This window comes from Neophocaena asiaeorientalis, unplaced genomic scaffold, assembly GCF_003031525.2.
Source record: "Neophocaena asiaeorientalis asiaeorientalis breed wild unplaced genomic scaffold, Neophocaena_asiaeorientalis_V1.1 scaffold21, whole genome shotgun sequence".
In the NCBI taxonomy this organism is placed as follows: domain Eukaryota; kingdom Metazoa; phylum Chordata; class Mammalia; order Artiodactyla; family Phocoenidae; genus Neophocaena; species Neophocaena asiaeorientalis.
Window position 1 is genome coordinate 2,159,970 of NW_020174053.1, and position 27,215 is coordinate 2,187,184.

At 37.0% G+C, this 27,215-nt stretch overlaps 1 protein-coding gene across 2 annotated transcripts; it reads right to left on the bottom strand.

Annotated features, from left to right (window-relative positions):
* Nucleotides 1-1,635: 1,635 nt before the first annotated feature.
* Nucleotides 1,636-25,494, bottom strand: IL18 (interleukin 18). Of its 2 annotated transcripts, none has more exons than XM_024754262.1 (6): nt 25,329-25,494; nt 10,921-11,007; nt 10,116-10,127; nt 5,750-5,881; nt 4,806-4,939; nt 1,636-2,226 (listed from the first exon to the last, which is right to left on the bottom strand). In XM_024754262.1, the coding sequence occupies exons 2-6, from the start codon at nt 10,997-10,999 to the stop codon at nt 2,005-2,007; spliced, it is 579 nt and encodes a 192-aa protein (XP_024610030.1). In that variant the 5' UTR covers nt 11,000-11,007; nt 25,329-25,494; the 3' UTR covers nt 1,636-2,004. The 2 variants fall into 2 exon arrangements, with proteins under 2 accessions (XP_024610030.1, XP_024610029.1); XM_024754261.1 differs by having other exon boundaries at nt 1,982-2,226; nt 5,750-5,884.
* Between the last annotated feature and the right edge of the window lie 1,721 nt (nt 25,495-27,215).

Here is a 27,215-nt window from a genome sequence, read left to right on the forward strand (position 1 = left end):
TCAAATCTGTTCCTTTGATCTATATGTTTATCCTTGTGTCATTACCAAACTGTTCTGATTACTGTACCTTATATTAAGTTTTAAGATTAGGAAATGAAAGTTATCCAACTTTGTTCTTTTTCAAAAAATTTTGGCTATTCTGTGTCTTTTGGATTTCCATATGCCGTTCAGGTACAGTTTGTCAACTTCTGCAAAATATCCTGCTGGAATTTTGATGGAGATTGAGTTGAATCTATAGATCAATTTGGGAAGAACTGCCATCTTAACAATATTGGGTCTTCCAAACTGTGAATGTGAAATGTCTCTCCATTTATTTAGATTATATTTAATTTTCCTCAGCAATGTTTTGAAATTTTCAGTGTTCAAGACTTGCACTCCTTTTGCTAAATTTATTCATAAGCATTTTATTCTTTTAAATACTATTGTGAATGGAATTGTTTTCTTATTTTTATTTTCAGATTGTTCATTCTTGTATATAAAAATACAATTTATTTTTGTATATTAATCTTCTGTGACCTCGCTGAACTTGTTTATTAATTTTAATAGGGGTTTGTGTGCACACACGTGTGTATATTCCTTAGGATCTTCTACATTTAGAATCATGTTGTCCACAAATAAAGACAGTTTTACTTTTTCCTTTCTAATCTGGATGACTTTTATTTCTTACCATTGTGATTATACTGGCTAGAACCTCCAGCATGATGCTGAACAGAAGTTGCAAGAGCTGAAATTCTTGCATTTTTTTTTTACCATTAAAGTATGATATTAGCGTTTGCTTTTCATAGATGCTGTTTATCACATTGAGGAAATTCTCTTTCAAGTTTGTTGAGAATTTTTATTATGAACTAGGTTTTGTTAAATGCTTTTTCTGCATTTATTGAGATGATTGTGGGTTTTTATCCTTTATTCTATTAATATGGTATATTACATTAATTGATTTTAGAATATTAAACCATCTTTGCATTCCTGGATTGAATGGTACTTGATCAGAGTGTATAATCCTTTTTATATGTTGCAGGATTCAGGAGAAATCTGACTTTTAAAGATATCCTGACTTTGGAAGAAATGCAAAAATTAGTCAAGTGGGGCTTCCCTGGTGGCGCAGTGGTTGAGAGTCCGCCTGCCGATGCAGGGGACACGGGCTCGTGCCCCGGTCCGGGAAGATTCCACGTGCCACGCGTGCGCGAAGAGGCTAGGCCCGTGAGCCATGGCCACTGAGCCTGCGCGTCTGGAGCCTGTGCTCTGCAACAGGAGAGGCCACAACAGTGAGAGGCCCGCATACCAAAAAAAAATAAAAATTAGTCAAGTGAAGTGGTCTCTTTATAAAATCTTTAAGGTTTTAAAAAAAAATTTCCAGTAACTATGATACCTTTTATTCATAACTTGAGTCAAAGCATTAATTCTTGAGCTGAAATATTCTTCCTTGTTTATTCCCTCACACAAATGCTTATGTAATTTTGCTTTACACATAATCTTTCTCTGCAACTTTATAGTAATTGAAAGCAATTTCCAGAAAGTCATATGATTTCTCACAACATCTCTGTGAAGTATATTTGGAGAGAGGTTGGAATAGTTTTTCAAACAAAAAGGCAAAGGATGAGGTAATAGATTAAGACTACATGGTGAATCACTGTTTATAGCTTGAAATCTTTAAGGATTTAATTATTTTCTTAAAAACTAGAAAATTCAAATATCAGTTTTATTCATCATTAGGACCAGTAACCCAAAATATTCAAAACACTTCTATTGAATATAATCTATTTTCCCATTAACACTGTAGAATGTGTTTTCAAACTCTGCATTCTTTTTACATTATACAAATATTGTATTCACCTGGATAGGAGGAAGTCCATTCAATTTCATGAAAGCTTATTATTCATTTCTCAGTAGCATTTTTTGAGATCAGTATTCATTTTATTTCATCATTATAATTGTAGGTTCGAACTCTTATAACCCTTTTGAAACACAAAAACTCAGAAAGTTCAAATTATGCAATTTTAATATCTACTTCTTGTTTTGAACAGTGAACATTACAGATTTATCTCCATTTTCATCCTTTTTTTTCAAAATGAGTTTGAAAAGGTCTTTCTCTTTTTTACAGGCTAGAAAGTATCCTTTGTACAATGAAGACTCAAACTGTATCTTATCATCATGTCCTGGAACACTTCTCTGAAAGAATATGATGTCACTTCCTTCATCATCAATATTATCAGGGGGACCCATTTCCTATAGAGAAAAAAAATTACTTAATTTTTTTAGGTCATGACCAATATGAATATGTGCAGTTTATTTTGAAATATATTACTACACAGAACTAAAGAGGTTTATATTCTCAAGAGTTAAGAAAAAAAATCTCTGATTATAGGAATACTGATCTCCTTTCCCTCTTAATTTCTAACCTCCCATTCTTCTTGTCCACTTTGGCTTATAACACTATGGAATGCACATTCAGGTCCAGGCCTCTAGTTTTTCCCAATATACCCATCAGATGATTTCCTTCTCTCCTCTCCCATTAAGTGGAGTTCATATTTGCTTAAGATGAAGTAGAGTTCCAGCAAAGACCACAACCATTTTAGGCTAATATCAGTTCCTGTCTTCTCCAGCCATTCACAGCTAAAGACATTGATGACCTCCACCCATAGGCCTAGGGTAGCTCCAGTTTGTGAACCAACAGTGAGAGAGGCAGGAAGTGGCAGTCATCTCAGCTGCTTCGGAGCCTAGAACCGAAACTGGCTATAAATAGACCCATTATTTGTTCTAGGGCTTAGTTAGCAGCTTTTGGTGCTTCCCTGCCAAGCATTCCAGTTCCATAGTAGTCCTGAGTTTCTATCCTGAAAGTAGTCTGTCTCTTGGCTGGACCTTGTCCTGGGAGGCCAGATGGTGATTCCTATATCTCAGCTGTGGAGTAGGGATTTCCTAAGAATGGCTAGATCACTTGAAACTATAATCCGGCTGGTCACCTAACTGACAGTACTGCCTGCACTTTTCCTATTTTTGCATCATGCCTACTTTCAGGATGGACTAGAAATGTGAGGACTACCTCAGGTTCTTTCCATGTTAATCCCAGAACCAGCAGAAAATTTGAACTTAATTTTGACCCTCTGAAAGCAAAGATCTTCATGATCCTAAGGACTGACAGAGAGACCTTCAGACCCAAAATAGCATCCCAGCATCCTCCTTAGATGCCTGAAAGAACCTGTTTTTTTCCCCAAACTTCTCAATCAATTATGGAATTTATAGCCATAACTCTTGACCTTTGCCCTTTATCAATAAGTGTGAGTCTTGAATTAATGAGAGGATTAATTAGTTGTCCCATTCTATTATTTGCCAAGCACTTTTTCCATCTTCTTGACACTCTCCCCAGTCTATCAATAAGAATCTACTTAAATATAGATCAGGCTTTTCCCAGTTTCTGACTCTGTCTCTGCAGCTGAATTAGTTTTCCTCTATCCCACATGGCTTCAGCTTGGCTATCTCCCTCTTTCCCTTCTGATTTTGTTGCTAAGAAACAACATGCTTAATCCTCTCCACCTTGCCTGTCCACCTCCAGGCTTCTAACGCCATTACAATAACTGAGCTTCCTACCTGTCAGGTCAGGGAGCAGGGACTCCAAATTGTCACCTGAAGAGGTGGTACTCTGTTTGGAAGGGGATGGCTAAGGGATTTGTTTGGAGGCTCTATTTGTTACAGATACACTAATCTTATCTGCATTACATTTTAGAGTGGCTTTTTCCTCCCTCCCAAGTTGCCCCTTGGCATGTCTACGAAAGTCATACTCTAACTTTCAGTGGGAACTGGGTGATCTTTATTGCGGTTCTTTATTGGCAAATCCCCACTCAGAAAGTCTTCAAGACATGGGATTCACCTTTGAAACACTGCCAATTTGTGAGCATACCCTGCCTGCTTTCATTGGGAGGAAAGTTTTCTGGGTCAACCCATATCTATAGTTAATGGTTGTTTACCTAATAATAATGGAAAAAATAGAGAAAAACAATGATGGAGGATAGAGAAACAAGCAGTGGTCAGAAATAATTTATACCTGGCTTTGAGATACATTATACCATTGCTTTTACAACAGATCCTATTAATTTTGTTCACTTAGATTAACATTAAAAATAACATACATCAACTGAAAGCTGAAAGTTGTAGCCTAACATAGACTTAGGCTAAGAAGTAGGAACAAAACAATTAGGGATTGGGATTCCCTGGTGGCACAGTGGTTGAGAGTCCGCCTGCCGATGCAGGGGACACGGGTTCGTGTCCCAGTCCGGGAAGGTCCCACATGCCGCGGAGCGGCTAGGCCCGTGAGCCATGGCCGCAGGGCCTGTGCTCCACAACGGGAGAGGCAACAGCAGTGAGAGGCCCGCATACCACACACAAAAAAAACCAAAAAACAAAAAATTAGGGATTAAAATATTATCATCATAATTTACAAAGTAGAGGGTTTACAGAAGAACGATTAACTTCATTCTGTGTAGCAGGACTTATTCTGGAAAGTCACATGCAGTTCTTAAACACGGTAATTTATATATATATTCTGTATTATTATTTATCTATAGATTGATTGTTCAGAAGACCTAGGTTATGAAACAAGTGTTGATACCCTTCCTTCCTACGGCAGGCTCAGAAAAACCATAATGTTACTACGGTAGGTTAAACAGCTTGACAGTTTTTAGTAACTGTCTATTTTAATGGTTCTCTACTTCTTGCTATTCTTATTCTAGACAAAAGGCTGGACTGGGGATATTTTGGTTTTCTAATTTTGCACATCAGTATAACTAAAACAAATTAAGTCTCAGTCTTACCTTAAAGGAAATAATTTTGTTCTTACAGGAGAGGGTAAAAATTTTCTCACAGCGCACAGAGATGGTTACTGCCAGACCTCTAGTGAGGCTGTCTTTATACATACATATGATAAATATGGTCTGGGGTGCATTATCTAAAATAAACATTCACAGATGAGAACACTAGTTAGAAGAATTTTTCCAAATAAGCATTTAGGGAAATTAGCCAAAGGATAATCTTTAATAGGACCATTACCAATCCCACACTCTGAGATTCAGCCATGTAGCAGGAGACTATATACAGTGACACACATATTCTTTAAAACACATTTAAATATGTATTATAATACAAATGCAGCAACTTTTAAAGTGTTTTAGAGATATTCTGAATTCTAAAAGATTGTCTTTAGCTTTTAAACGCTAAATAGAATATTAAAGCTCTACCTGTTAAGGTAAAACTTCAGCATTTTTCAAGACTGCATCATTCACTTTTTCAACTCTGCCTCAACTCTGTTATTTGAAATTCATTCCTTGCAAGGCACAGTAAAGTTATTCATTTGCTAAGGCACTCTAAATTTCTGGTGGAAGACAGACTTATTAGAAGTGCTTGTATATTTATATTTAGTTTTGACTTCTGAAAATGTTATCAGCAATTTCAGCTATAACCAGCAGGTATTAAGGATCCAACTCAATGGAGAGCATATACAGTTAATGCAACTACAGTGAAGGGATGGTGATCCAAATGTAGGCTCAAAGATCATGACCCCAGCACTATCTTTATTATATCAATTTTTCAGCCCAACTAAAAATTATGGATACCCTATAAAGTTTCTTGTAAGTGAAATTACTACTACCATGACTTTTCATGTAAGCATTAGGTCTATCACAGAAAATGTAGTCAGTTAAATGGAATGGGAAGAAGTAGCTTGTCATTTCCATGTTTACAAATGTATATAAAAAAATACCTGAACAGTCAGAATCAGGCATATCCTCAAAGACGGGTTGAGTTTCCTGGTTAATGAAGAGAACTTGGTCGTTCAAATTTCGTATGACTGAGAACTTAGGTTCAAGCTTGCCAAAGTAATCTGATTCCAGGTCTTCTACAACACACATGAAATCTCATTTAAAAAATAATCCTTTTCTCTAAATTTACAAATAGGCATATCATATATTCCAGTTTTCAATAACAATCACTATCTTCTGTTATAGAAGCTAAGGTAAAGTTGCACAGGGCTTTTTTACCCACTTCCAGGGGCATACCTTGATTCTTGTTATCACCCAGAACCACGCTACGTTTGAAATCTTAAATTCAAATAGCCTACTTTTGACCACAATCTCCTGTCCTTTTAGTCTTCTTATACTTTTCTTCCACTTTACTGAGTCTTCCTGATTCTTACATTTTCTTCCTATCTAACCTCTTCCTGTCTTCCCTTTCTTCTCTATGCAGCCTGGACCTCATGGTTCATCATTTTATCTGCACTTTTGCCAGTATCTTAAATCCCAAACTCATTTGTCTTTCACTACAAAACTCTAAACCTGGCTGCTGAGTGCGCTGCTGGTAAACAATCATACAAATGTGCAAGTTGGCGCCATAACAAACACATCAATTGTCAATACTTCTTTTCCAGTTCCGCATTCTCTTCCATAGTCCATAGCTTCAATTTCAAGCCTTCTTCATTCTCCTCAGGATCTCTGCATCATCACCTCTGCTTTCACTTTCAGCAAATGATTTCCTGCTACTCCACTTACAAACTTAACTATGGCATCACCTGTTATTTTCTCTACCCTCTTGTCCCAAGGGACATGTGAAAAAGGTGGATCTTCTGCTACCTAAGGTTAAGCCCATTTGTGCTCTTGCATGTACTTTCAATTAAACCTTGATTTATCAATTATTCCCTCTCTTCCATCAACTCAGCAATTCTACTTCCTGGATTTTATCCTAAGGAAACATTAGAGAAATGTATAAATATTTCTCTACAAGAATACTTATGGGAACATTTTAATAATAAAAACAAACTGGAAATAACTTAAATGTCCATCAATTGGGAATTGATCAAATAAATTTTGATATGCCCTTACTATGAATTATCATGAATTTAATATAATTGTAATTATTCATTGCCATGGAAAGATGTCCATGTGTATTAAACTAGAAAAAGAAGCTTAGGTATAGTATTTTATATATTATGTATTATAAATATATATTTATATATATTATGTTATATATATATAACATCAAAATGATAGAAATGAATATTTTGGGATTTTTTTCATATTTTGGGATTTTTTTTCATATTTTAGTTTCTCATTTTCTTATTTTCATTGCCTGAATTATTTATAATAAACAAATTATTTTTATAATCAGAAAAACATAAGGCTTTACATTTTGAGATTTAAAACACCTCCACCAACAGAATCTCACTTTATAGCTAGTATTGTTTCTCTCCTCCTTTTAACAGCCAAGCTTCTGGCAAGAATTGTATGTATCATTTCCTTACTTTCTATTCACCCTTCTACTCATTGCAAGCTTCTCCTCACTGGCTCCATTTCTCCATCAAATTGCTTTCACTGAGATCACCAAACTCCCTGTTGCTAAATGTAATAGATACTTTCTGGCTCTTGGTTTTCAAGGCTACAAAATTCAACACAGTGCCTATTATCTCTGTCTTGAAATGCTCTCCTGGGATTCTGTGGCATTCTCTGTTTTTCTTCTTCCTCTTTGGTTGCTCTGTTCTTTATTAGCTTCTCTTTCTACTGAATCCTTTAAATATAGGTATTCCTCAGAGTGTAGTCCTTGGCTTTTACTTCCTCATGCTACACATTTCCTGATTTGTCATGTTATTCTTATAGCTTCAGATGTAATTTCTATTGTATGTATGTCTCCTACATCTGTATATTCAGCCCCATATTTTCTCTTGAGTTTAGAACCACATGTCCAAGAATCTATTGGACATCTCCATTAGGATGTTCCACAGATATCATCATTCATCATCAGTAAATTCATCATCTATCTTCCTCTTTGCCCTGCAAACCTCTCTACCCTGCTCTTCCTCTTGCGTTTCTTATTTCACTTAATGGTACAAATTGCCTACGTGAAAAAACATAGGCATCATCTTTTCTGTCTTTCTTTCCATCCCCTTCCAAATCCATGTCCTGTTGATTCTTCCAAGTTTTTCTAAAATCCATTCACAGCTCTTCAATGGCACCCCACTGTGCCTACCTTAATTCATGTCGTCATCATTTCTTATAGGGACTACAATAATAGCTTCTTAATTGGCATTCCCCTCCCCTCTTTTTTTGCGCCCACAGCAATTCTTTATACTGAAGCCAGAAGGAATTACAATTCAATTTTAATTAAAGTTAAAATTCAGAGATACAATCATGTTATTTTTGAATTTTAATGAATGACACTGCCACCCAGAATAAAGATTATATTTTCCATATTTTCCTTGCAGTTGGTGCCATATGACTAAATTCTAGTCAATGGAGTATGAGTGGATTTGATGTTTACAACTTCTAAATAGAGTTTTTAAAAGGAGTGGGCCTGTCTTCCTCTTATTTTGAACACCTTCTTGCTAGCTGGGATATGGACCCAGGAAGTGTAATGATGATTTTCAAGTATGTAAATGAGTTCAACAACTAGGGATGATGGAATGGAAGAAGACAGAAGAAACTTTAGATTCCAACATCATCAGGCTGCATCCAGCCATACTAATACTGAACTGCCTACTTGGATTCGTATTTGAGAGAAATATTTTCTATCTTATTCAGTTACTGTATTTTTGGATCTCTTTGTTACAGCAAACTAATCTGTATCCTAGATCATACATATTGTGCTTAATGAATCACCATTGCCCCAAAGATAAGGTCCAAATTCCATATCTTGGAATAACAGAACCTTCTCAATCTGCACCCTATTTATCATTCTTCTCTCATCATTTTCCTACTCTTACTCTACTCCCATTCTGAATTACTCTTAATTCCTCACACCATGCTTTCTTTCATATCTTGATCTTTGCATGTGTTCTTCTCTCTGCATAGAATACCTTCTCTTGGCTAACCCCTATTTACTCTTCAATTCTGTTCCTCTTTCAAAATGCCCTCCCAGAATCTACTGGACTAAATTAGGTGCCCTTCTATGCGCTCCCATAGCATCTGTGCCTTCATAACACTTAACATATAACATTCCATTTGCCTCCCTAATGTGCCTGCTTCCCCCTATAGGAACTGTGTTTTGCTCACAATTGTATTGTAGGGCCTAACATTGTGCCAGAGATACAGATGCCAATATTTATTGAATCAAATAAATGGGAGTAGGGCAATCTTTAAGAAACATGAGGAGCTATATGACAATAACATTTCAATAAATCTGGAAAAGAAACTGGAAGGAATAGTATTTTTCAAAAGTTCCTGTTGTATATTTCCAGTCCAGTAAGGATCATCTTAAGAATGGAGAAAGTGCTTTTTAAGGAAAAGTATGAAAAACTAATGACCTTAATAATCTGTGGGTCCGTGAGAGCAGCGGTCCCCAACCTTTTTCGCACCAGGGACCGGTTTCTGGAAGACAGTTTTTCCATGGACCGGGGCCGTGGTTTGGGTGGCGGGATGGTTCGGGCGGTAATGCGAGTGATGGAGAGCAGCAGGTGATGATTCGCTCCCTCACCCTCTGCTCACCTCCTGCTGTGCGGCTGGGTTCCTAACAGGCCGCGGACCGGTACTGGTACTGGTCCACGGCCCAGGGGTTGGGGACCCCTGCGTTAGAGGATCATAGGCTTTATACACGTATGATCCTCCCTGAATGCCAACAGGACAAGGAATGGGTACCTCTACTTAGGAAGACAATGACTCAACCTATTAGGTCTGTTTGCTCTACTTTCCCCCATCTCCTCTACTTCCAGAATTCTCTGAACCCTGGGAGCCTCCCAGGCTTCTTTTCAGAGCACTTCTGAGAGGGGAGGTTGAAGAAGGAAGATGTTCCTGATTTTGGACAACAATTCTCATGCTTCAACCCCTTTTCCTATGTACTCCAGAGAATCCATGACTTTCTGCTAATCTCAGGATCTATGTAACAGGCAAGGTCTATTTTGTGGATTCTAATAGCTGAGAATTTCCTAAGATGTAGAGAAGCGTATTTTATTAGAAATTCCCTTATAGTCATCTTTATTCCAAGGCAGTGCTACTGAGTCCACATTCCTTTGAGGGAATATTAGCTTCTCAAGTAGATTGGTACCAGTTTTTCAGCTGAGAATGGTGATATGGATGTGCTGGTGGGATGCTTACTCAAGTAGCTATTTATTTTTACAAAGAAAGAGAAATAAATTTATACTTTACCATCATTTTCAGCTAAAGGGGAAAAAAGAGAAACAAAATATGTTAAATTCTATATTTCTACTCAATTTCCTCTCACCCTTCTCTTTTATTACTCTTTTCTGCCCCTTTGCATTCTTTAACCCCTGTCTTACTGGTGATGGCTTTTGTTGGCCCCATAAAAATATAATATAATCATCCAAAAGGTCCCATATAATGAAGCTAATTAGACTTAGTGTGATCTCAGGTATGTTAGATATAAAACCTAAATCTAGGGTTTATAAATTGAAATTTGTAGCCAAAAAGAAATTTTATAAAATGATAGATTTTACTCTTAAATGTATTGCTTCAATGGAAAGTCACCTAAGAACTTTCTATGAAGCTTTCAAATGAAACTAAACTGCCCAAGGAAGTTTAATAATAAGAATCTGTTTTTATTTGTCAAATGTATTTACATAAAATGGTATAACTCACAGAACTCTAGATTTCAGATATGTATCTCTTACATAATTTGCCAGGTTGCTTTGGGAAATCGTATATCCAATTTTCTGGGATTTTCATGACGTGCACCTGCAGCCACCTTGTGAGTAGGCTACTACTAACTAAGTGCCAGGACATGTGGCAGGACAAGGTGCTGCGACCTTGGATATGTTATGGTTAATTTCTAGAGATCCAGTATTTTTTTTTTTTCCCAAGAGAAGTGTGTCATTAATGTTACAATGGAATTTGGTGACAAAAAACAAGTCACTTAATAGTTCACCTTACAACATCTTTTCTAGTTGAATACATTTATCTAAACCCTGTATTTGGCCTATGGTTTTGAACTTACCTACAAAGTAAAGTGTATTGTTAATAAATTTCATTTCCACAAAGCTGATGCAATTGTCTTCTACTGGTTCAGCAGCCATCTTTACTCCTAATGAAAGCAAAGAGTCATCTGTTAAAAGGTAGTGATTGTTCCTTTTACACAAAAGGAATCTTTTACCACTTATTGCCTTGTTCTACCTCAAATTTCAGAAATCCAGCATGCTGACGAACACTCTGGACATTTAATAAATGCCAGGAATCTTCAGTTTATAAATGTACAAGTTCAAATATTCTTTCGCAAACCATTAGATATTCGGAATCTAGAAAGCATTTTCTCATTAAACAATGTTATAAAGGGTGGATGTGTGGTCCGTTATTGAACTGAATTATTGTTCCAGTATTTTGGTGGAAATATACATATATTATCAGAATAAATATAGGATGCCAGAAACACACCTAATCCTGTCCTTTAACTAGGGGCTGGTTCTATCTCTGTCTTACAACCAATGGGATCCTGTGAGTGAGAGACTGCAGATTGTGACTTCATTGTCAAAGTGCTAAAGGTGAGGCAATGATAAAAAATGGTGTTTCTACCTGGGAGTGGGGGCTAGGTGGGAGGAGGCTGAAGGGCTCTGGCATCTGATGGCTCTCTTTCTCTCTGAGAAATAGCAGCTTTTGATCTGGAGTCTGGACTATACTATGCTTTTTGCACAAGTAATACATGAATACAATCTTCCTGTAAAACATCAAATAATATAGGATTTGAAAATGTTAAAAATTCTTTTTGCTCTTCTTCTTTGTGCCACCCCACCCAACCCCACTCCAGTATGGTGTATATCCTTCCAGACCTTTGTTTATGGAGCAGGGGTTCTAAATCTGGGAAATCTGTGAACTTGGATGGGGAAAAAATTACACAATTATTTTCACCAACTTCTAACTGAAATTTAACAGTTCCTTCCATTATGGTGTAGGAAACAAACCACAGTATTATTCACAGTACCTGTGACTATCATTAATAGACATACATATTTCTTACTGTATTGTAATTGTTGCAGAGATCTTGAAATATGGTTTAAACTCATTTCTACTTTGAAATATATGGAAGTTATTAGTCCCAACAGGACATCTTGTTGTTAATGTGTTAATAAAGATGCACATATATACCTTATCAAAATTTGTTAAAAATTTTTTGATAACCCTTTAATTACAAAGGGATTCCTTTCTCATTCTAAGTATTTAATTTTATGCATATAAAAGCATGATTCTGAGAAGGGGTCCACAGACTTCACCTGATTGTCCATGAAGGTCCCTGCCACAGAAATGATTAAGAAATTCTCCTCTAGAGTTCAGAAGTCCCTTGGTTTCCTGAGGACAGTTTTATGGTTGGTGCTCCAAGGAAGGTGGTTGGGTCACAGTTGTCAATTGGTATATATGGGGGTGTTCATACGTCTATACTTAGAGGTTGAGAAATGACTCAAATTTTTTCTAGCATAGTTTGCTGAGGCCAAACATATACAGAGGAAGTAGGAAATTAATACCCAGTAGAAAACACTTAATCCAAATTAAGCTAACACAAAATAAATGCTAGTTGATGGCTATTTTTTGTTTTGTTTTACTTTTTATTATGGAAAATTTGTATACATTGTGAAATGATCACCACAATAAATCTAATTACCATCTGTCACTGTACAGTTACAAAAATCTTTTTTTTATTGTGATGAGAACTTCTAAGACAACTTATTAGTGACTTTCAAATTTGCAATACAATATTATTGACTATAGTCTACATGCTGTACTTTACATCCCATAACTTATTTATTTTATAACTTGAAGTTCGTACCTCTTGATCCCCTTTACTCATTTTGCCCACCCCTCCCCCCTCCCCTCTGTTGACCACTAATCTGTTTTCTATGAGCTTTATTTTATTTTGTTTGTTCATTTGTTTTTTTTTTAGATTCCACATATAAGTGAAATCATGTAGTATTTATCTCTCTGATTTGTTTCACTTAGCATAATGCTCTCAAGGTGTATTCACGTTGCAAGATTTCATTATTTTTATGAATGGTAGTCCATTATATATACCATATCTTCTTTATTCATTCATCCATTGATGGACACTTACGTTGTTTCCATATTTTGGCTATTGCGAATAATCTGCAATGAACACAGGGGTGAATATATCTTTTTGAATTAGTGTTTTTTGTTTTCTTCAGATAAATAAGCAGAAGAAGAATTGCTGGATCATGTGGTCGTTCTATTTTTAACTTTTTGAGGAGATTCCATACTGTTTTCCACATGTCTGCACAAATTTACATTTCCATCAACAGTGCACAAGAGTTCCCTTTATCCCACATCTTCGCCAACACTTGTCATTTCTTGTTCTTTTGATAATAGCCATTCTGACAGATGTGAGATGATAAGTCGTTGTGGTTTTGATTTGCATTTCTCTGATGGTTAGTGGTGTTGAGCATCTTTTTTATGTACATGTTGGCTATCTGTATGTCTTTTTTGGAAAAATGTCTATTCAGATCTTCTGACCATTAAAAAAATATTTTTTAAAAATTTATTTATTTATTTATTTTTGGCTGCGTTGGGTCTTCATTGCTGCACATGGGCTTTCTCTAGTTGTGGCGAGTGGGGGCTATGGGCTTCTCATAGCAGTGGCTTCTCTTGTGTAGCACGGGCTCTAGGTGCATGGGCTTCAGTAGTCGTGGCATGTGGGCTCAGTAGTTGTGGCATGTGGGCTCAGTAGTTGTGGCTCACGGGCTCTAGAGTGCAGGCTCAGTAGCTGTGGTGCATGGGCTTAGTTGCTCCGTGGCATGTGGGATCTTCCCAGACCAGGGCTCGAACCTGTGTCCCCTGCATTGGCAGGGGGATTCTTAACCACTGTGCCACCAGTGAAGCCCCTTCTGACCATTTTTAAGGTCAGGATTTTTGTGGTTGTTGTTGTTATTGAGTTGTGTGTGTTCTTTATATATTTTGAATATTAATCCCTTATTGGATATGATTTGCAAATATCTTCTCCCATTCAGTAGGCTGCATTTTTATTTTGCTGATGGCTTCTTCATTGTGCAGAAGCTTTTTTGTTTGATATAGTCTCGTTTGTATAGTTTTGCTTTGGTTGCCATTGCCTTTGGAGTCAGAGCCAAATATATATATATATTGCTAGACTGATGTCAAGGAAATATCTGCCTATGTTTTCTTCTAGGAGTTTTATGGTTTCTGGTCTTACATTCAAGCCTTTAATCCACTTTGAGTTAATTTTTCTGTATGGTGTAAAATAGTTGGTCAGTTTCATTCTTCTACATGTGGCTGTCCAGATTTCCCAATACAATTTATTGAAGAGACTGTCTTTCCCATTGTATATTCTTGTCTCCTTTTTCATAGATTAATTGGTCATATATGTGTGGGTTTATTTCTGAGCTCTCTGTTTTTTTCCATTGATCTATGTGTTTGTTTTTGTGCTAATACCACACTGTTTTGATTAATATAGCTTTGTAATATAGTTTGAAATCAGGGAGTGTAATGTCTCCAACTTTGTTCTTCTTTCTCAAGATTGCTTTGGTTATTGGGAATCTCTTGTGGTTCCATACAAATTTTAGGATTTATTGTTCTATGTCTGTGAAAAATGCCATTGAAATTTTGATAGGGATTGCATTGAATATGTATATTGCTTTGGGTAATACGGACATTTTAATCATATTAATTCTTCCAATTTGTGAGCATGGAATATATTTCTATTTATTTGTGTCTTCTTCAGCTTCTTTCATCAATGTCTTATAGTTTTCAGCATACAGATCTTTCACCTCCTTGGTTAAATTTATTCCTAGATATTGTATTCTTTTTGATGCAATTGTAAATGGGATTGTTTTCTTAATTTCTCTTTCTTATACTTTGTTGTTAGTGTATAAAAATGCACCAGATGTTTGTATATTGATATTGTACTCTGTAGTTTTACTGTATTCATTTATTCTAACAGTATTTTTTTTGGAGTCATAGGGTTTTCTTTATATAAAATCATGTTTTCTGCAAATAGTGATAGTTCTACTTCTTCCTTTCCAATTGGGATGTCTTTTATTTCTTTTTCCTAATGAATTGCCCTAGCTAGGAATTCCCATACTGTGTTGAATAAAACTGGCAATAGGTGGTATTCTTGTTGTGTTCCTGATCTTAAACAAAAAGCTTTCAGCTTTTTGCTGTTGACTATGATGTTAGCTGTGGGCTTGTCATATATGGCCTTTATTATGTTGAGGTACACTCTCTCTATACCCACTTTGTTGAGGGTTTTTATTATGAATGGTTGTTGAATTTTGTCAAAGACTTTTGCATTTATTGTGATGATCAGATGATTTTTATCCTTTATTTTGTTAACCTAGTGTATCACATTGACTTGTGGATGTTGAATCATCTTTGCATTCCTGGAATAAATCCCACTTGATCATGGTGTATGATCCTGCTAACATATTGTTGAATTCAGTTTACTAATATTTTGTTGAGGACTTTTCATCTATATTCATGAGGGATGTTAGTCCGTAATTTTCTTTTTTTGTGGTTTCCTTGTCTGATTTTGGTATCAAGGTAATGCTAGCCTTGTAAAATGAGTTTGGGAGCATTCACTTCTCTTCAGTTTTCTGGAAGAGTTTGAAAAGGATTGGTATTAATCTTCTTTGAATGTTTGGTAGTATTCATTAGTGAAGACTTCTGTCCTGGACATTTTTTGTTGGAAGTTTTTTGATAACTGATTCAATTCAGTCTTGGAAGACTGTGTGTTTCCAGAAATTATCCATTTCTTTTAGGTTGCCTGATTAGTTGCTGTATAATTGTTTATAGCAGTTTTTTATGATACTTTGTATTTCTTTGTATCAGTTGTAATTTCTCCTCCTTCATTTCTGATCTTTTTTGTTTGAGCTCTTTGTCTTTTCCTCTTGTCTACTTAAAGGTTTGTCAATTTTGTTTATCTTTTCAAAGAACCAGATCCTAGTTTCCTTGATCTTTTCTTTTGTATTTCATTTGTTTCTGCTCTGATTTTTATTATTTCCTTCCTTTTACTGACTTTGGGCTTACTTTGTTCTTTTTTAATTTCCTTTAGGTATAAAGTTAGATTGTTTACTTGAGATTTTTCTTGTTCCTTGAGGTAGGCCTGTATCACTATAAACTTCCCTCTTAGAACTGCTTTTGTGCATCCCATAAGTTTTGGCATGTTAATTTTCCATTTTCACTTGTCTCAAGATAATTTTTTCATTTCTCTTTTGATTTGTTCATTGACCCATTGGTTGTTCAGTAGAATGTTGTTTAATCTCCACATATTTGTGATCTTTCCAGTTTTCTTAATAATTGATTTCTAGTTTCAAACCATTGTAGTGAGAAAAGATGCTTGATATGATTTTCATCTTAAATTTATGAGACTTGTTTTGTGGCCTAACATATTGTCTGTCTTGAAGAATGTTCCACATGAACTTCAGTGCACTTGAGAAGAATGTGTATTCTGCTGTTTTTGGCTGGAATATTCTGTATATATCTATTAAGTCTATTGGACTAATGTGTCATTTAAAGCTGATGTTTCCTTATTGATTTTCTGTGTGGATGACCTATCCATTGATGTAAGTGAGATATTAAAATCCCCTACTCTTACTGTTTTACTGTTAATTTCTCCCTTTAAGACCATTAATATATGATTTATATATTTAGGTGCTCCTATTTTGGGTGCATAGATCTTTATAAATGTTATATCTTCTTGCCTGGTTGACCACTTTATCACTGTGTAATGATCATCCTTGTCTTTTATTACAGTCTTTGTTTTAAAGTCTCTTTTGTCTGAGACAAATATAGCTACTCCAGCTTTCTTTTGGTTTCCATTTTCATGAAATATCTTTTTCCATCCCTTCACTTTTAATCTGTATGTGTACTTACATCTGAAATGAGCCTCTTGTAGGCAGCATATAGATGGTTCTTATATTTTTATCCATTCAGCCACTCTCTGTCTTTGATTGGAGAATTTAGTTCCTTTACATTTAAAGTAATTATTGATAGGTATGTACTTGTTGCCATTTTGTTAATAGTTTTCATTTCTCTTTATCATTCCTCTTTGTTTCTTCTTTTCTTTCTTCCCTTATTGTTTGATTACTTTCTATAGTGTTATGCTTAGATTCCTTTCTCATTTTTTTGGTATGTATCTACTATAGGTTTTTGCTTGGTGGTTACCATGAGGGTCACATGTAACAGTTTATATATAAAAGAGTATATCTTAAGTTGATAAGAAGTCAAGACTGAATGCATTATAAAACTACATTTTTACTTCCTCCCCAAACATTTTATGTTTTGATGTCATATTTTACATCTTTTTACTTTCTGTATCCCTTAACTAGTTATTGTGTAGTTATTTTTTTAATTACTTTTGTCTTTTAATCTTTATACTAATGTTATTAATCAACTACCTTTATTATATATTTACCTTTATCAGTGAGATTTTTACTTTCATATGTTTCTTGTTCCTAATTAGTGCACTTTCTTTTCAGCTTAAAAAAATCCCTTTAACATTTCTTGTAAGGATGGTTTAGTGGGGATGACCTCCTTTAGCTTTTATTTGTTTGCAAAGCACTTTATCTTTTTTCCAGTTCTGAGTGACAGCCTTTCCAGGTAGCGTATTCTTGGTTGGAAGTTTCTTTCTTTCAGCACTTTGAATATATCATGCCACTCTTTTCTGGCCTGCAAAGATTCTGCTGAGAAATCTGCTGATACTCTTATGGGGCTTCTTTGGATATCACAAATTGCTTTTCTCTTGCTGCTTTCAAGATTCTCTCTTTAATTTTTGATATTTTAATTATAATGTGTCTTGGTGTCTTTCGATTCATCTTTTTTTGGAACTCCCTGGACTTCCCGGATCTGGATGTCTGATTCATTCCCCAGGTTAGGGAATTTTTCAGCTATTATTTCTTCAAGCAAGTTTTCTGTCCCCTTTTCTCTCTTCTCCTTCTGGGAACCCAGTAATGTGAATGCAATTCTGCTTGATGTTTGTTCCATTGGTCCCTTAAGCTATCTTCACTTTTTAAAATTTGTTTTTCTTTTTGCTGTGTTTGGGTGAGTTCCACTGCCTTGTATTCCAGATCACTGATTCTTTCTTTGCTTCATCTAGTCTGCTGTCGAACCCCTTTAGTGTATGTTTCAGTTCAGTTGTTGTATTCTTCAGCTCTGTGACTTCTGTTTGGTACTTTCTTATTTATCCTATCTCTTTGTTGAAGTTCTTACTGTGTTCATCCATTCTTCTCCTGAGTTCAATGAGCATCTTTATGACCATTACTTTAAAATCTTTATCAGGTAAATTAGTTATCTCCTTTTCATTAAGATTTTCTTTTGGAGTTTTATCTTATTAATTCCGTTGGAACATAATCTTCTCATTCCTCATTTTCCTTGACTCTCTGTGTTTGTTTTTATGTATTAGGCAAAACAGCTATCTCTCCTAGTCTGGAAGGAATGGCCTTGTATAGAGATGAACCTTACTGTTTAACCTTGCCTTAGTTCTTGGTTGTCACTCAACCTTTGTGATTGTCTATGCAGCCTGATTTATTCTTGATAGGTCCCAAGTGCTGAGGGTGTGCCAAGGCCTGTGAGTATTCCAGAGGGGGAGATGTCAGTCAGCACCTAGTTTCAGGCTGATTAGAAGCCAGACCTTCAGGCAGCAGCTTTTAAGATATGCAAATATATATTGCCCTGTGGGACTGCAATTGTAAACTCTGCTAGCCTCCAGACCTGGCCATCTGAAGGTGTCTCTTTGACTACAGTTGCAAAAATCGGGGCTCCAGTAGAGTGTGTGGGCTCTTTTCTAGTAGGTGCTGGTGAACTGTAGCAAAGGCGAAAGAGAGTGCAGAGATGGTTCCCCCAGCCTGTGTTCCTTGAGAGCACTTCTATAGCCTCTAGATGAGTGGTAAACCTGAAGTGTGCCCTTTAGGCTGAAGCCCCAGGACAAGTCATCAGTTCCTTTTTCACAGGGAGACTGGAGGTACAGTCTGCTGTCTGTGCAGTACCCTGAGGGTGGTAGCCTTCAGAGAACTCCCTGATTGTTTCAGATTCATGGGACCCAGAAATGCAATCCCTCCAGCCACCAGAGCTAGGGGCTGGAGGAGCATCCCTTATGTGGGCTGTGCACACATGCCTCACCTTGGCAGGGCCACAAGAGCAGTGTGGGGGTGTGGTGTACACAGTGGTGTTAGCAGGTTAAAGGTAGAGTGCAAAGATTGCACCCACCAGTGCCAGTTGCTAGCCAGATAGAGGGAAAATGCAAAAATAGCGTCTGCCAGTGCCTCCATCCAGGTGGAAAGAGTCCCAAAACGTTCCTGCATCTCCCTCAGATGCTTTAAGATTAGCAAATGAATCTCCTTCACATATGGTCTGGGTGCTTTTCAGACTGCTACTTTTGTGATGGGTCCTGTGGTGAGTGAGTCAGCACACAAGCCCTTTAAGAGTGGAATCTCTGTTTCCTACAGCCTTTTGGTTCTCCTGGATGTAAACTCTATTGATTTTCAAAGCCAGATGTATTGGGGGCTCATCTCTTTGGTGCAGTTCCCAAGTTTCCTGATGTGGGGCACTGACCTCTCGCTCCTCAGGTAGTAGCTCTGTTTTGTGATATCAATCCTGATTGTGGGTTGCTGCACCATAGGTATGTTTTTTGGTGAGACCATGTCTCTCCCTCTCCTATCCATCTAGATGTGGCTTTTTTTTTTTGTGGAGGAGATTTCAGCTAGTTTTTAGGTCTTTTTCAGAGGGAATGATCCATATGTAGCTGTAGGTCTGCTGTCTGTGGCAGGAGGTGAGTTCCAGATCTTCTGAGGGCACCATCTTGAACCAACTCTCTATTTGGTGGCTATTTAACAGTTTTATCTATATTCAGTTCATATATAATATATAAGCATATATATGTATATATATATACACACACACACATCTGTATGGTTTTTAATTTATTTAAAATTTTTTTTATATTTTAATTTAAACAATATCTATAGAGAACCCTGTGGAGAGAACCACAGGCTTCTCTATATATATTGTTTAAATAAAAAAACAAAAGAGAGAAAGAATGAGCTTTTGGAATACCTAAGTGCCTTGACGAAAGGGCATCATGGCAGGGGTGGGGGTGCGGATATTGAAAATAAATGGCTAAGATTCCCAAAGAAAAATTATACCTTCTTGACAATTTCATCAAAATCTGGCCTCAAATATTTTAACATGGTTTGTTAGCACATTCTTTATTATTTTATTATTTTTCCCCTGCTAGAATGTAAGTTCCATAAGAGAAAGAACCTCTGTTACATTCAGTTTTGTATTCCAAGTACCTAGAATGGTGCTTGGTACATAGCAGACATTTGATAAATGTTTGCTGAATGAATGAATAAATGAAAAAATATCTAAAACTATAATAGTAATAAATGTTAAAATATAATACCACAATAAGCTGTTATGTCTCAAGAACTTCTGAGATATTTAAAGAATAGCTGAGCTTACATTATACTGACATGAAAGCAGCTATTTCTACCAGGTATACAAGACACTTCCATGTGGCAATATTGTCAACAGTTCACAACTCACTTGGCCTACCAGCTTTGAAATTGTCATTCTAGATAAACTATTTCATTTGGAGCTCACATATTTCATTTTGCCTATAAAGTGAGACTATTATTTTTCTATTAAATTAGTTTGATTCTGCCTAGTTCAATTCAGATAAAATGTAACTTGCAGTGTAGTTGTTTGCCAAAAGCTTGTAAAGGAGAGTCAGATTATAAAGTCCTTGTTTAAGTAGGCTGAAGAGTTTGAACTTTTTTTTCTGAAAGTACTGACTTACTTTCAGTAGGAGAAAGACATGGTCAAATTTATGTTTCAAAAACCTCACTCTGGCAGCAGTGTAGAGAACGGATTTGATGGGATAAAGTTGGACAGAGGCCAGAAAACAACCACAGAAGCAATTTTAACAGTTAAGAGTTCATGAGGCTACAAACTAAGGCAGTGGCTGTGGGGATGATTCAAGAGAGCTTAAACAGCAGGATTTTTTAGCTGATTGGTTGTGGGTCAAATGGAAGAAGGGGGAACTGAGGATGACTTCAAAGTTTCTGGCTTGGGCAATTTGTTGAGTGGTTACCTCATTAAGAAAACAGAGGATGAAAGACAGGCTTGAGTGGAAAATAATTCAGTTTTGCAAATCTAAGAGATATCACAGAGGTCAAAAAACAAAGGAGGGCTTCCCTGGTAGCGCAGTGGTTGAGAGTCCGCCTGCCGATGCAGGGGACGCGGGTTCGTGCCCTGGTCTGGGAAGATCCCACATGCCCCGTGGAGCGGCTAGGCCCGTGAGCCATGGCCGCTGAGCCTGCGCGTCCGGAGCCTGTGCTCCGCAATGGGAGAGGCCATGGCGTTGAGAGGCCCGTGTACCGCAAAAACAAAAACAAAAACAAAAAACCCCAAAGGAGCTTCAAGAAGGAGCTGCTTGGAGTCTGAAGCTGCAGTCCATAATTTAGATACAAGCTTAAACTTGTTCATTGAATTTGGCAGTTAGGAAGTTTTGGTATCAGTAGAACAGTTTAGGGAAAGTAGAGGAACGGAAGGCAGGTGTACAAAGATCTAGGACAGAGTGGGATGAAAATGAAAAGTAAAGACAGTGAATACAAACTATTCTTTCAGTAAGTTTAGCTATAAAGAGAGAGGGTGGCGGTTACTGGGGGATATATAACTTGCAAATTTCAATTTCTGGCTCCAGATCCACAGTTCCAACTGTAAGATATACTAATGAATTACTTTCTAAAGTATGTCCAAATAACCTGTCCCAAACTGAAACCTGGGAGTCCTTCTCAACTCTTTTGTCTAACCTTCTCCTGTCTCAGAAATACTGTAGATTATAACTCAGAAATGTGTCTAGAATTTGGTATCCCCTCTCCATCTCCACCAGCACTATTTTGAATCTAGCCCTTGTCATTTCTGGTATTTTCTATTTAATATTCCTCTACTTGGTTTTCTTGCTTTCAGATTCTCACTCACTCCGTGCTGTACTCATTTATTTCCCCTGCCAGGCCAGAACTTCCCCTCCCTTTTTTGCCTACCAAACCCTTCTTCACCCTTTATCATTTAAGTCACAGCTCAAACATCTCCTCTAAGAAAACTTCCCTGACTCCTCCATTCCTAGCTAATCATTCTCTCCTCAGTGCCCACATCCCCCTCCCCACGTTCATGCTTCTAAAATACGTCTTATTACCCTTAAGATTACAGATAGGTGTGCCGACTTCCGTCTGAGTTTCTCTAAGACAATGAGCTGTCTTGTTTTTTCAATCTTTAACACCTGGAAAGAGCTTATACCGAGTAGGAGCTCAATAAATGTTAAATAAATGTTTGCTATGATAAGCCTTGTCACCATGACAACAGTGTGTAAAGGGAATGGCAGAAATTTTTTTCTGTCTTAAAACTTAAACTCCATCTGAAAGCCAGTGAGGAAGGGAAAGAATATGAAGGAAGTCTGAAAACAGATTTTAAAAAATAGAATAATTTCTCTAATATTCTTCCTCTTCTTTCTTTTCCTAGTAGTTTCTTTACTTTCTCTTTTATTTTGTGTGAGTGTTTATTTTGAATTCTTTATTTTCTTAGCACTTTTTGTTGGATCTCAATACATCTATGGTTACAAGTATTGTGTTCCTCTTCCTCTCCTCCCCCCTAATTTTCCTCTTTTCCTTTCTCATCCATGTTCATTTGCTTTCTTAACTCTAATCTGTGAAAATTATAGTTCCCATTGGATAAAAATGTTTTGAAAATTTCATCTAAGATTCTGAGATTATTGACTTGAAAGAAAAAAGTTATAAACCACCCCAGACAGATCCTCTCAGGAGTAAGCAGTGATAATTGATTCTTTGCAACAACAAAGTTTCAGTTATACAAGCCTTGGAAACTAGCCAGAGGCTAGTGAACAGCAGAAAATCATGAAGGAGATTAAACCACATGTGTGCCAATCTTTTCTGGGGCAAGTCATTTAATCCTGAGGGTCTCAGTTTCCTCATTTAGACAAGAGAGAGCTGCATGGTCAATATTAAAGTTTTTCTCCAGCTCCAGCATTCTGTAATTCTAGATTCTAGTTAAGGCTGCAAAGAGAGAACTATTTATATGTGGCAAATGCCCTAGTAGCCACTTCCTCATAATTCTAAAACAACACATATTGATGGAATATTTAGTATATAAAACCAGCTTTGCTAAGCCACTGGGAGTTTAAAAGCATACTATTAGATTAAAAGTAAAAATGCCTTGAACTTGAAAAGCAATAATGATTATGTTTCCCTTTGCTCTGGAATTCTCATTCTGTGGAATAGGTATGGGATGAAGTGAGGGAGCATGTTGCCTAATTAATTCACTAAAATCAGGCAGGTAATCATCTCTACAGCAACAAGATCAAAATCTAAATGTTCAGTTCTGTAAGTTATTTCGTCCTTCAAAATTTTGCCATCCTACGAAGGTAAGTATGTGGGCGTGGTACAGGTGGGGGTGGAAGAAGACTCAGGTAAAAATTTAGGTAAATAGTTAAAGATAAAAGTGTATATAGGGCTTCCCTGGTGGCGCAGTGGTTGAGGGTCCACCTGCTGATGCAGGGGACACGGGTTCGTGCCCGGGTCTGCGAGGATCCCGTGCCGCGGAGCGGCTGGGCCCGTGAGCCGTGGCTGCTGGGCCTGCGCGTCCGGAGCCTGTGCTCCGCGGCGGGAGAGGCCACAACGGTGAGAGGCCCGCGTACCGCAAAAAAAAAAAAAAAAAAAAAAAAGGTGTATATAATCAACTGCTAAATACAGACTCAAAGCAAGAAGCCAAAATAGAACTGCTGGAATGGCCTTGTGGGAAAAGGAGAATTGAATTTAATCCTGATTGCTTGACTGAATAGATGGAGGAGAACATGGAAGAGCATTTATGTGATAATTAACACAAAATTATGGTGGGGGGCGGACTGAAAGGAGCTTTGGAGCTTTTTTTTTTCTTTTGCGGTACGCGGGCCTCTCACCGTTGTGGCCTCTCCCGTTGCGGAGCACAGGCTCCGGACGCGCAGGCTCAGCGGCCATGGCTCACGGGCCTAGCCGCTCCGTGGCATGTGGGATCCTCCCGGACGGGGGCACGAAGCCATGTCCCCTGCATCGGCAGGCAGACTCTCAACCACTGTGCCAGCAAGGAAGCCCTGGAGCTATTTTTTTGCTGTAGTGGAACAATTCTGCTGTCTTGCAGTAAACACAAGGTAGGGTGGGGTTAGAATATGGAGGGCTTGGGAACTCACATAGAAGTGTTTGTATTTAATCTCACAGGCAATAGGAAAGCAGATTACTGAGCTGGCAAGGGTATTATAAAAAAGATTAGAGACAGGCTATGAAACGATAAGAATTCATGTAAGAATTCATAATATTCATGTAGGGATATTACGGACAAGCCAGATTTAAAAAGATATTTTGAAGAAAGATTTAATAGAACTTGAAATAGCTAGATATAGGCAAAAAGAAGAGTTTAAGAGTGTCCTAATTTTTGTTATTTATACTTTCAAATGGAGATATTTACTCAGTCCTTTCTTCATGTGAAATAAAATTCTCCTGGGGAATGCTATAATATTGTCCAACATAGGCCAGCCTAAGGGTGCTGATGCAGATTCCATCAAGATTATCAACCTTTTGCAATTTTTTTGTTTGCTTTTAAAATAGTTGATTCAGAGTTGAGACTCCCTTTAAACAGAAGCTTATTTATTTTAACACTCTAAAGCAGTGATTCTCAGGGGTTTACGAGGTCAAAGCGATTTTCATAATAATTCTAAGATGTAATTTCTCATTTTCACTCTCATTTTCTCATGAGTGTACAATAAAGTTTACCAGGGGCTACATTTTAGTGATGTTGCATAAACTGAATGCAGAAGCAGGTGAAAATGCGGCTATCTTCTACTAAGCCAGATATTACAGTGCTTTGTAAAAATAAAAACAATGTCGCTCTTCATAGTAGTTTTTTTTTGAATATATAGTTATCCGTAATTTAAAATGTTATTTATGCTAACATGTTATGTGCTTATTGTTATCTTAAAATAAATTAATAGGTCACTATTTTTTTTTACATTTCTCAGCTTTAATTTCTAATACAGTAAATGACAGTACTACAGTAAAAAACCTAGAGAAACAAAAATTCTTCAGGATCCTCAATAATTTTTAGGAGTATAAAGAGGTCATGAGACCAAAAAGTTTGAGAACATTTCCTCTGAAGTGATACTCTCCAAGGTTGGCTAAAAGAGAGAAAAAGATTTTCCTCTGAATATGCTGTGTTCCTTATGTTGTTACTGACTAGTCGCCCATCATAGTGATGTCAGAGAAGTTACCTCTCAATCGCTTTTCTAGCTTATTTATTTACCTCGAATTGCCATGCCTGGGTTTCTGAATAACGAGTAATGATATTTCTTACCTGCGCTCAATAATTTCCTAGGAGAGGACGTTATCTGAAAGGTTTGTCCCTTTCTTTTCCCGATAGAAGGCAGCCCTTCAGCAGCCAAAGCAGACAGCCAGGAATGTGGAAAGCTTTGGATAGCAGAACTCCCCGCTGCTTCTCCGGATCCAACAGCCGTCTGGAGGAGGAGGGTGCCTAGCCCTTTGGAGAAAGGAGGAAGAAGGTGGAGGGAGGAGACTGTTCTGGCACGCCTCAGACCCGCCTTAAACGTGGGCTCTTTCCTAGGACAATGGAACCTGAAATACAGTGTCAGAGAATACGGGAATTTCTTTTAACGTAAAATCACAGTTTTAATGAAATCATTTCTTCTGTTGCAGTTCTGGCCCTTCAAAGCTTGTACCTCTTTCCGAAATACATCCAAGCACTTAAAAAAAAAGCACCTGCTTGGTCAATTAGAAGCATCTTTTCTCGAATTAATCTTTCTCTTTTGAAACTTTCTACTCAGACTTCAGCACATTTTTTTTCTCTCATCTACCACTGCTGAATAATCAGCCCTACAAGATAATTCCTATAATGTAATCACACCACTTAAAATGAAACTTTTAAAGAACAGAGCGTTACTATCACAGCTTTGAAAGTAACTAGCAGAAACAAAGTTTCTTAGACCATTTTCTCTTGAACATGTGCTAAATTGTATTACCTTGCTAGCAAGGGAATTAACAAGGTGATTTTTGTTTGTTTTTGTTTTTTTGCCAATACAGAGACTGTATGGAAACAGAGGGGTTCTAGAGTTAGGAAACAAAATGCTTATATAAGCAGCTAGTTGAGGTGTTTTTGTTGTCGTTGTTTATTTGCTTGTTTTTGTTTTTAACAAGATAGAGTTTTCATTTCATAAGGTCATAAAACATCATGTCCACAGCAGTGATTACAAAGGAAGTCTAAGATAGGATGGCTGAAGGTGCTTGGTGCAGTGACTATAAGAAAAAAAAAAAAGCACATTTAAGAAGCGCAGCAACTAGAGAAAGCCCGTGCACGGCAATGAAGACCCAACGCAGCCAAAGATAAATAAATAGATAGATAGATAAATAAATAAATTTATATATATAAAAAAAGTGTATGATAAGACTATACACGATTGAAACTGAAATAAGTTTTTATCCTCTGTGTTGTCCAATCGGGCCAATTAACACAAAAGCATTAAGTAAACTGTGATTTAAATAAGTAGAACACTAAGCAAGTTCATTTTAAATGGTCCATTGCCAATTATTTCTCTCCAGCTATAAAGATATATAATGCATAATTCACCCATTTCTTACTTTTGGGACAAACATTTTTTCCTTTGACATAGAGCAACCCAAATTTCTCTATGTCCTACCTACTTCACAGGGTTGTTTGCGAAGATTAAATGAGATGATGACAGCTCTTTGAATATTTTTTTTGTGAGATCCTAAATAAGAGCATATATATATTTTTAACATCTTTATTGGAGTATAATTGCTTTACAATAGTGTGCTAGTTTCTGCTGTATAACAGAGTGAATCAGCTATACGTATATCCCCATATCTCCTCCCTCTTGCGTCTCCCTCCCACCCTCCCTATCCCACCCCTCTAGGTGGTCACAAAGCACCGAGCTGATCTCCCTGTGGTATGCGGTTGCTTCCCACTAGCTATCGATTTTACATTTGGTAGTGTATATATGTCCATGCCGCTCTCTCACTTTGTCCCAGTTCACCCTTCCCCCTTCCCGTGTCCTCATTCTTTGAATATTCTAAAGCACCAGACAACTATAACCCCGTGTGCCCTCTCACTTATTCTCACTTATGTAGCTTATACAATGGAGAAAAGATTTAAAAAATAAAATGTCTATGCTGTTCTCTTAATCTGATGTAAACATTTATGTATTAG